Source organism: Denticeps clupeoides, chromosome 12 (genome assembly GCF_900700375.1).
Source record: "Denticeps clupeoides chromosome 12, fDenClu1.1, whole genome shotgun sequence".
Lineage (NCBI taxonomy): Eukaryota > Metazoa > Chordata > Actinopteri > Clupeiformes > Denticipitidae > Denticeps > Denticeps clupeoides.
In genome coordinates, this window is record NC_041718.1 from 20,707,258 (window position 1) to 20,718,553 (window position 11,296).

The window sequence follows — 11,296 nt, forward strand, 5'->3', positions numbered from 1 at the left end:
GTCCATACAGTTTTGATTTTTACTTACTGGCCTCAGGTCTTGTCAATAAAAAGTGCCTAGTGCTAAATAAACTCAACTCGAACAAACATTACGGCTTATCTCTTGCAGGCATGTCATTTGTGAGCGTGGAGAACACCGCGAACAGGTCTACAGGAAGAGATGGGGTCAGGAAAGTCCAGTAGTAGTGCAGCCAGGCAAGTCCGGTATTGCACAGGGTACGTGTGGTGGGGGGAGAACACCCAATGGGATGGTATCTCCATAGAAGACATGTAAAACCGCTTCAGCTGCCATTTACCAGAAAGCATCATCAATCATTTACTATGAAGTGAAAGTGTGCTGCTTCCAAGGTCAAACAAACTCTATTTATAAAGCACATTTGAAGACATGGAGGGTTTTTACCGAAGTGTTTTAGTTATATAGTAAAAAAAATACTAGTTATAAACTAAATAAAGTAGTATTTCATTGTCCATCTAAATTGTTTATCAGGTGGAAATCTCCATGTCCATCCCTGGGTGGCTGAGAAGTCAGAAAATCTCTTGCAAAAAATGTCAGATACGATAAATTATGTTCCAAATCAATGATAGAACTTTTTTCTGCACGAGGGCAGAAAGGGACCCGAGCGGGATGCAGCTCGGCTGAGTAGGCGTGTCTGTGAGGACAGGTCAGAAGATCATCTCATCATAGTGCAGGATATGAGACAAGCAGAGGATAGTCAAGACCACGTCAGATACAACTGACCCAGAGGCGTGAAGCGTTGGCCGTGGTGATAAGTAGTGACTTGCTTTAGGGTGGGGTTCTCAGGAAGAGGTCTGTCGCTGGTCTTGAAACACTCAGGAACTTCTGCTTTTTTTAGACATTGAGTGCTGCTTGTTCCCAAGATTCACGCTGCTGAATGAAATGGTCTGCAGCAGAGAACGTTGCACCAGAGCATTTACCCACGGACATGAATGAACGGGGAGGGGGTGGAATATCTTGACTACTGAATGACGGAGCTCCATCTCCATGTTCATTCATGTGCATTCATAAGAACCGGCGGTCCTGCTCGCACATGAGGAAGGAAACCTGATGGTTTGTGCTTCCAGGCAAGCAGAGTACCTGCATCCTGTGCAGTGCAGTGACCACAGATGTCTAACCACATCTCTGTACGTTCAGCAATGTCATGCAAGAGCAGAAAGCACAGAAGAAATGAATAAAAATGTACAGATCCTTTTTTTTTATCTTCCATGTTCAACCTTTACCTCACCAGCTAATTACATGTTGGAGTTCTAAGCGTGACCGCATAAGGATGGCAGATTTTTAATTAATTTTTTTACATTACATCTCACGTGTACTCTCCACAATGATGGGTTGTTTTCAGCAAAGACTAGGGGGACTTCTGTAATATTTCTTTTTGCCTGATTTCAGTATCTTGGTAGAGAGTTGATAAAATGTGCTTCAGTTCATCTGATTAAGTCTCTCTACACGTTTGCATTTGCTCATGTATTCTGGCCTGTAACTGCCTCACTTCATTGCTATATTTCCTATATGTTATAGTAATAACCAAATGAAGCATCATGAATAGTAGAGTGGGACACTGGGTCCGTCCCGCGTCCTCGCTCGGTCCATGCTGACATGCTGGCACACTCGCACGTTGGGGGCGAGAACCAGCAGGGAATGGGCTGCGAATCCCATCTATCTCCATTGGGCCCACACACCACCACAGGCCAGTGGTGGCCTTAAGGAAGCGGCTCCCGTAATCAGAAGGTTGCCGGTTCGTATCCCGGTCTGCCAAGGTGCCGTCCCCACACACTGCTCCCCGGGCGCCTGTCATGGCTGCCCACTGCTCACCAAGGGTGACGGTTAAATACAGAGGACACGTGTCACCGTGTCACTGTGTGCTGCAGCGTTTCACAATGACAATCACTTCACTTTTACTTCACACTGCTCTCGTCGTAGTTTCTCTCCCACAGTTGCACTTGATGTCAGAGTGGCGTGGCGGGTCTTCTAGGCTTCATGTCAGGTTCATTGCCAGGCAAGCAGCGAAGCTAGAGTGAAATGTTCGGAAGAGGACGATCAGAGCCACTGTGTCGTCGAGATACGGTGGAAGAAGCTGATTATCACAGCAACACCCAGAAAATGACTCTGCGTGGTTGCGGTTTCCTATGGTATACAGTTAGTGGCATATAGGTGTGGCTGTCTGTATGTATTTACTGTAAAGCGCAGTCTGCTCCACTGCTGGTAACTGGGCTATTTAGGTCACAATGGGGGTTAGACGTTTGGCGAAATGATGTGCAGCGAAAAACGAGACACGGGTGGCATGGACTTCGCTTTCTTGCATAATTTATTCATTATTTTCACAGTGCAACAAATAAATACAAATAATTCTGATAGATAAAAAAAAAAATTCAAGTGTCTTCACCATTATATATAAAACATCTGCCTTTGATATAAATAAACGTAGAAATCATCCTGAATAATTTAATGAGCTTTTCAAGTGTTCCGGAGTCCGCAATGGTTGATAAAACACAACTGTTCACAGGCAACATATTTTGATCAATGTGACCAAATGTGACCGAAAAGTGCGTCAGCTGGAACGTAAAGCCATGAAACTCATGGCACCTGGAACGCAGGCCACGACGCTCCTTCTCGGAGCTCTCAGCTTTAGTGTGGTGGAGACGGGGCGCAGGAAGGTGGCGCTCCTGAGCCGCCCCGGGGGTCAGTGCTTCTGCCGCTTGGACACCAGGTAATCCTCGATGTAGTTGAGCAGGAGGTCGAGCTCGCCCATGGCCTTGTACACGCCTTTCTCGTTCATCTGCGGAGAAGCAAGAAGCGGAGCCGTCAGACCAGACGCGTAAAATACGCGCGACCAGCGGCCGTCGACCAGACGCGTAAAATACGCGCGACCAGCGGCCGCCGACCAGACGCGTAAAATACGCGCGACCAGCAGCCGCCGACCAGACGCGTAAAATACGCGCGACCAGCAGCCGCCGACCAGACGCGTAAAATACGCGCGACCAGCAGCCGCCGACCAGACGCGTAAAATACGCGCGACCAGCAGCCGCCGACCAGACGCGTAAAATACGCGCGACCAGCAGCCGTCGACCAGACGCGTAAAATACGCGCAACTAGCGAGAAGTGGCCGCTGACCAGACGCGTAAAATACGCGCAACCAGCGAGAAGTGGCCGCTGACCAGACGCGTAAAATGCGCGCGAGAAGTGGCCGCTGACCAGACGCGTAAAATGCGCGCGAGCAGCAGCCGCCGACCAGACGCGTAAAATTTACATTTCCAGCATTTACCAGACGCCCTTATCCAGAGCGACTTACAATCAGTAGTTACAGGGACAGTCCCCCTGGAGACACCATAATAGTAAGTGGGGTTTGAACCTGGGTATTCTGGTTCATAGGCGAGTGTGTTACCCTCTAGGCTACTACCACCCCTATGCGCGCAAACAGCGAGCTGCGGTCGCCGACCAGACGCGTAAAATGCGCGGAACCAGCGAGCAGACTTACCCCGTTGTAGGAAGTGATGATGTTGTTGATGTCAAAAGGCTCCTTGCATGAAAAGTGCTTCTTCTGCATGCAGAGCAGATATGAATTAATGGCTAATTTCCACGCCAGCGGCATATTACGCGCTGATCGCCGTGAGACTCACGCAGTGCAGGAAGTCCCGCATCAGGGTCTGGAAGGCGGAGCCGATGGAGTCGATGGAGGTCTGGAGCTCCTGTCTGCGGCTCCGCGCGTCCGCCACGGCGCTCGGCAGCACCGTGTCCCGGTAGAAGCGCAGGACGCTGCGGACGGCGTGGCACCCGTACGGGCTCTGCGGGCCAAGGGGACACAGTCGGTCAGCTCACGGCGCACCGCGGATCGGCCAGGCGACCCGACGCGACGGGACGGGACTCACCTTGAAATTCTGGAGCAGCGAGGAGTCCAGCAGCGCCATCTCTAGATCGTCGGTGTCCTCCTACAGTGAGGAGAGAGAGTCGTCACCACCCAGACCTGCGTCTGCTCCACCTGGATGCAGGAGCATCTCACAGCTCCTCTACTCACGTAGTAATTCCTGATCTTCTTGAAGTCGTGGCGCAGGTTCTTCAGCTTCCCTGGGAAGTTCTCCATGAAGAGGCAGCATTGCTCCCTGCACTCCAGCCTGGCGCCCAGGGACGAGTCCAGCAGCACCAGTAGCAGCGCCAGCATGAAGAACATGAAGAAGGAGCTGGAGATGAGCTTCGTCGACGCCATCCTGCAGTGACCTATTGATCCCCTCGAGATCTTCTGCTGAGATGTGGAGCGCGCCAGGTTTTATAGTCTTAATTGAGAAATCCCTGAAGATGAAAAAAAAAAAGTGGGGTGGGGATTACTGGCAATGCCCTCCGGGTTCATGTGACACACCCCTTTCACTCAAGGGAATTTCTACAAATGCATACATTTGTTCAACTTGCACAATGGAAGACTTTATGGAATTTTAAATCATCACATTTTTGCCTGTATGGTTTTTATGTTTGTTATTAATAAAACACTTCTTTTTTTGGGGGGGGTTGTAGTGCTGCGTGCGAGTTCTTATTTCTCGGTTGGTAGGTATAAACCAGGCTGTGTGTGTACGGTGCGCGTCCGCGGGACAGACATTTCGAAAGCAGAGATGAGTGTCTGCCGGGCGGCGTCCATCATTATGAATGTTGGGGACGCCGGGCGTTGAGAAACTTGCCCTGTGGTTGCTGGGTGACAGAAACGCCGAGTTGTGAGTGCGGTCTCGTTGGGAGCTGTCACCTGCCCCACGGCCCCCCGTGTTTATGGTAAAGCCTGCGCGTGTAAAACCAACGTGTATTTCTCTGCTGACGATCAAATGAAGCGAGCGATTTTGACCTATGACATCACGGCTCCTCAGAGCGAACGTGCATACCCAACCGTTGAGACCCGGATGGGGATTCTGGTGGGAGCAGCGGTGGCCTAGCGGTTAAGGAAGTGGCCCCATAATCAGAAGGTTGCCGGTTCAAATCCCGATCCGCCAAGGTGCCACTGAGCAAAGCACCGTCCCCACACACTGCTCCCCGGGCGCCTGTCATGGTGCCCACTGCTCACTCAGGGCGATGGGTTAAATGCAGAGGACAAATTTCACTGTGTGCACCATGTGCTGTGCTGCTGGGTATCACATGTGACAGTCACTTCACTATTTATTAATTTTTTTCTGTACCGTCATTGGCCAGTTACCTACAGGATCCTAGTGGTGTGTAATGTTGTTTTCTGTTTCGGCAGTGGGGTGCGACCTTTGGGGCTGTGGTGACGTTATGATGGATTTGCACATGGACAACAAATAGTGACGTAACATTTCTGTTTGTTCACCACACACACACACACACACACACACACACACACACACACACACACAGGTCAAACCCGTTTAAAACATTACACATCATTTAAAATCTAGTAATGGACCAGTGGTAATTTGGGACGCTTCGTCTGGAGCCCCCCTGAGAATGGTGCAGTTTCGTACGAAATCTCGGCACCGCCGAGACGCAGAACCGACGGGCGCCTGTGGCCAGGAGTGATTAAGATCGGATTTTTCCTTTGGTGACCAGACGTTAAATAGCGACGACGCGACAAGTGTCGCTGTCAGCAGTTTCTCTCGGTCGTACTTGTGCAACTGAGCGGCGTTTGGAATGTCTGCGGCGGGTTCTTTCGCGCCATCCGGTCAGCTAATAACACTGAGCGAATCCAGACGTTCACCTCGTACTCGCTAAAACGATTATTCGCTGTCATTTATGTAAATGAGGACGCATTTCCCCTCGACCACACCGTTCACTTTTCCCTGCCGTCGGAGGGGACGCCTCCGTTTCTGCCGCTGCACGGTGGCCTGAACCCCCTCTCCGTGACACGCACCGGACCGCCGCTTTCTGTTTAGCCGAGCGCTGCGGCCTGCACGCGTGAAGTGTGAGGGCCGCGTTTCCTCTGCACGCGTGCGCCTTTTTGCTCCGTTCCCATGTGCCATATCTGAGCGAGTGCCGATTGACGTAAGTGCGCGGTTTCGCTGGCTGGCCTCGGCCACGGCGGCGGCGGCAGGTGACATGCTTCCTGTCTGCGGGGAGTGAGCGTGCATTGCAGCGCGTCTTTGTTGCAGAGGAGCGGCCATCTTTGTACCGTTGCGTAACGGCCCGACGCACCAGGGGAAGAAAACAACGTTGTCCCCGAGTCTGAGGACCCGGACAGAGCAGAGAACTTACTAAACTAGAGGACGAGGCGGACAATTGTCACTGTGGTCAAACATTAAAGGGACGTCCATCGACGATTTAAGGCTGAGCACACTTTTTTAAAGTGAAAGTGAAGTGATTGTCACAGCAGCACAGCACACGGTGCACACAGTGAAATTTGTCCTCTGCATTTAACCCATCACCCTGAGTGAGCAGTGGGCGGCCATGACAGGCGCCCGGGGAGCAGCGTGTGGGGACGGTGCTTTGCTCAGTGGCACCTTACGGGGCTTCCTTAACCGCTAGCCCGCCGGTGCCCCTACTTACGGTGCAGTAGAACGATAAAGGTGCAGATATCCGCATATGGAGGAAGAAAAGCGGCTCAGAGCGGTACCACCGGCCACCAGCGGCTACACCCGGTCCTGCTGATGGAGGACGCTCTGGTGCTCGGCAGCCGCGGCGGAAAATGCTGCGAAAAACACTGATCAGCACAAGCTGGCGACAGAGATTCGAGGTACGTGCAGGTTCCGCTGCAGCTGCTAGGTACTGATGTGGTTGCTCAGAGGGCTTTGATATGGTCAGCACTTTCCCCTCCGCTTCCCCTTCCGCTTCAGGGCTGCGCGGGAGCGCTTTTTGTAAAGCGCTGTTTTTACTGTCAAATGCTGAAAAGCCAGGTAGGGATTCAGAAGACCTCTGAGATGAATTATGGTGAGTTCCATCACAGCCTACATCCACAAAGCCCAGAGGAAGTCATGATTCCTCTCAACCCGTGGTCCCAAGCGAGACACAGTCATTGTGACCGATCAGCTGGTGTTCATCATGACAACGATGACACAGAGGTCAGCAGAATGACCTTAATTAGTCATTGAACAATATTCCTTCATCAGGTGAACCTGCACATCCCGTCGCTGCTTTCATGCTGGATTGAGTGGAGCGTCCCAGTCAAGGCCGGGGAACAGGACGCAGTGACACGCCGAAGTCACGTTCGTGTCCACGTCAAGAACGCAACATCTACTACATGACCATACAGGAAACCAGGCCGTGCATCACAGCCATTGCGCTTGTACCTTCGTTACTGAAGCATGGATGGATTTTTCCACAATGTTAAGAAATCACCACCTTTTGACAGGTGACGGAATCAGCCTCTCAGGGGGCCTGAAAGGTTGGAGGTCCCTGACCTTTGACAGGCCTGTGGTCACCGTAAATAGCGCGTACATACTGTCTGTTATATAAGTGTCTGAAACTGAAATCACAGAACCGCACGGTGGTGTCTTTCCACACCGAAACACCGCTACTAAAAAAAGGAATCACTCAAGCGACAGTCAGCAGTTTTAAACCGAACCGCAGCACGTCAACCCTAATCTGCATGAACGCTATCAAAGAAGACACCTCATACTTTCCTGAATCCGCAGGCTGGAAAAGAACTGAAAGAAATGATCACGCACCAAAATTTCGTGTCATCTGAGACAGCAAACTATCATGGGGAAAAACGGCTAATTAATTTCACACTTAAATATGACTCAGAAACGGCATTTTAACCAACGAAAGAGAAAGAAAATGTCGCAACTTTGACAGAAATAGTGTTGATCAGTCCAACGAGCCCACATGATTTCTCTTTACGACATTTACATTTACATTTACGACATTTACCAGACGCCCTTATCCAGGGCGACTTACAATCAGTAGTTACAGGGACAGTCCCCCCCTGGAGACACTCAGGGTTAAGTGTCCTGCTCAGGGACACGATGGTAGTAAGTGGGATTTGAACCTGGGTCTTCTGGTTCATAGACTAGTGTGTTACCCCCACTAGGCTACTAGCACAATACTATCTATCTATATTCTATCAAGCAAACCCGACAAGAAGCTACGAGCTGTAGTTAATCGCGATTACTAATGAGAACTTAATAGGGCCCGTTAATAGGCCTGACCTGTACAACTCAATGGAAAATTAAATAAATCTGTTAGGGGAAAAATTCTAAATAATGTTAAAAGTACAATAAGCCGGTTGTATCAGTGTGCTTAAACGAACTGTTTTAACTGATTTAATTACTGAGTCTGAGTCTTCTCGGCTCACACCTACGTGAATTAAAGAGACTCTTATGGACCCCAAATAAAGCTTTTCACACGTTCGTTTTTTTGTGGTCTTCTAGTTGAACTGAACAGGTTGTAGGTCATATCTAAGATGGGATTGGTTTTGGTTTCACAGAAACCTGACATTTCAACAGGGGTGCGTGGACGTTTGGAATCCACCATATGTATACATTTACGCTATGTTATTGTGCCGTAGTCGGTTTTATGATCTACTGTAGAGCAAGGACGGTTGATGTAAGTCCGTCTTAGTCACATTTAGTCTTCTTTATGGTAAGAAGAACACACTGTGTTCAGTTTTGTCTCGTCCGATTACAAAATACTGTGCTGACTGTCCAAAGAAGAAGACAGGACGCCTGAATGATGAGACCTGGTCAGTATGGCTTCTGTGCTCTCCGTGGAGTTCAGAGTTTGGCGAGCATCTCTGTTTTCGCCTTGATGACAGATTAATATTCTCCCACTAGAGGTCAGCAAAAGGCGAATATGATGCTGGTGAGCAGTCGGGCTCATGCACATACAGACGATCAACTCATTTTCAATAAACTCTTTATCAAAATATTTCATTACAGTACTGTAGGCTTTAAAAAGCCCAATGCCACATTTAACATGTATGCAAAATAATTTGCACATATTTTATGCCAGCTAGGCATGAATGTCCTGATAACGTGAACATTGATACAAGCTGTCTTATAACAGTAAAAATCTGTTTACGGTTTAAAGCCCACTGGATTCACAAGCAGGCAGGGAAACGTTCAAATAAGTTAGAAAATATTCTATGTTCTAAACAATGGCAATAAGTTAAAATGAAATACGTTAAATTAGCAAGTCAATTAGAAATGTCCACTTTCTAGACTTGGGTTGAACGTAAGCTGTCCAGCCAGTCCAGTAGAAAGTCCAGCTCTCCGAAGGCCTTAACTGTGGCGATGTCCCGGTCCAGCTGAGGAAGAAGAGAGATGCAATCCAGAGAAAATCTTACTGATTAATCCAATGCAAGGAATTCTCATACACGCGGCACTATAACGACCATTTACCTTCTCAAAACTGGCCTGGATGGCGTCCATCTTTTGCTTGGTCAGTTCTCCACACTGGCAGTGCTGTTGGACATACATAGCGACAGGTGTTATTGTTGTAAAAAGTCCTGGCGTCGTGCTGCTTTCAGCTCTTTCGAGACTTACACACTGCAGCAGGTCCTTCTTGATGCTCAGAAAGGCGTTAGCCATGAGGCTGGTGGTCCGCTTGTGCTCTGCGTGGATGGACGCGTAGCTGCTGAACACCTTCTCCACGTAGAAGCGTAGCAGATGCTGGAGGAGGCAACATCTCTCTGAGTCCTGCTGAGGAGAATTGCCTCGTTTCAGTACAAGAGTTGCGAAATAGGCGAGAGTCGATGCGCGTAATCCGTAGGATTATATTTGATTATATTTCTGTGATTTTCAACCATGGTTTAAGAGAATGAGGGCGGCCCACCTGAACGTCCTTCATAATATCGCTCTCGAAGAACTTCGCACCCAGGTACATATCTTGTTCAACCTGCAAATGAATCATATCACCTGGTAAAAGTGGTGAATGCTGAAATGCTGAATTTTTGGATTGTACACCATTGTACACTAATACGAGAAACCCCACTGGCTATTCCGAAATAGGTCCGGAAAAATTCCAGCTGTGTAGAAATCCTGACAGACCTGCTTGAGCTCGTTTTAGCGCGGCTGGAAACGAACTCATTGCATAACCCTGTTGTGCTGGCCATTCATGTTGCACGTGCGGCCTACTTTCTCTGAATGAATATTTGGCTGACGGCACGTTGTGTTGTGGAGGGAAGTTGGCGCGGAGGAGAAGCTCACCACACTGTGACGTATGGCGTGGAAGTGGTGTCGCAGCTCGTGAGTGTGCACAGTCACACGGCACGTGCCCAGGTTGAGCTTCCAGCCCCACGCCGGGCCGCTTAGGCTCCACCCGAGCATGATGTACAGCAGTCCAGACATCGTCATCGTCATTATCCTCGGTTTGGCTGCAGGGGTCCGAAGCACAGGTGTCTGCAACAAAGCCTCTTTATTAGATTCTCATGGCAATGGTGTGGAAATGACATACAGCAGATGCACGTAGAGCTGTAGATTTGTCTTCATGTTCGTACAATATTTCTTATTCAATATGAATAGAGTGGACATGATGAAGCCTAATTAGTAAAATTATATATATATACACACACACACACACACACGCTCAGTCTTACCTTTTACCTTGTTCTGTTGGGCTGGTGCAGCTCTGTCCAAACGGATCTGACTCCATTCTGACTCTGGCCTCTTATATACGACAGGTGTGGAATTTCTGCAAACTGTCTCTGGGCTTTTTCCAGCCTCACCTGACAGTACCGGGAAGTCGCAGTCATTCATTCATTCATTCATTCATTCAGCATTTACACCAGTTTTATTTCCACCATTAACTCAGTTCTCTGGTGTGCAGGTATAAGTAATTTGGCATGTATTTAACTCTGGTTAGGCATGAATGTCATGACAATGGGGGACTTTTAGTTCTTTCTTTGAACTGTGTTACAACAAATCATGTTTGATCAAGAAGTTAGAATTTATTTAGAATTATTCATTCATCATCTTATCCTTTTTTAGTGGTGCTGAAGGGTCTACGATGTATTCTTGGTACAACTATTTGTAATTATTAAGAATGTGTTCAAATTGGTAAAGATTTTCAGAAACGACCCAGGGACCAAGGCCCAAAACCTCCATGAACTGGAAAGTGCTGGAGCACCATGGTCACTGTCTACATCAAGCAAGTCTTGCATTGGCCTGCACTGACAGTGTTCCACCTTCAAACCCAAATTTACAGATGCCCACATGGACAGGCCAGACGTTTTATGGTCAGATGAGACAAACTGACATGATTCATCTGCTCTGGAGATGCTTGGCTACCAGTGGTACTGAATAATGAAGAAGAAGGACCACCTCCAAGTTCTTTAACTTTTCTTAAAATCGACAGTGTTTTGAGGCCATCCCAAAGCCCCGACGTCCCCTCCATTACACATTTGTGGACGAAAACCGTG

General features: G+C 48.8%; 2 protein-coding genes across 2 annotated transcripts; both read right to left on the minus strand.

Moving 5' to 3' along the window:
* Positions 1-2,651: 2,651 nt before the first annotated feature.
* On the minus strand, positions 2,652-4,221 carry il10 (interleukin 10). The gene is made up of 5 exons (XM_028997522.1): positions 4,028-4,221; positions 3,882-3,941; positions 3,633-3,797; positions 3,491-3,553; positions 2,652-2,791 (listed from the first exon to the last, which is right to left on the minus strand). Exons 1-5 carry the CDS (start codon positions 4,214-4,216, stop codon positions 2,696-2,698), a joined length of 573 nt encoding a protein of 190 aa, XP_028853355.1. The 5' UTR covers positions 4,217-4,221; the 3' UTR covers positions 2,652-2,695.
* Positions 4,222-9,094: 4,873 nt separating this feature from the next.
* Positions 9,095-10,257, minus strand: il19l (interleukin 19 like). The gene is made up of 5 exons (XM_028998975.1): positions 10,086-10,257; positions 9,712-9,774; positions 9,423-9,575; positions 9,279-9,341; positions 9,095-9,184 (listed from the first exon to the last, which is right to left on the minus strand). Exons 1-5 carry the CDS (start codon positions 10,236-10,238, stop codon positions 9,095-9,097), a joined length of 522 nt encoding a protein of 173 aa, XP_028854808.1. The 5' UTR covers positions 10,239-10,257.
* Positions 10,258-11,296: the final 1,039 nt, after the last annotated feature.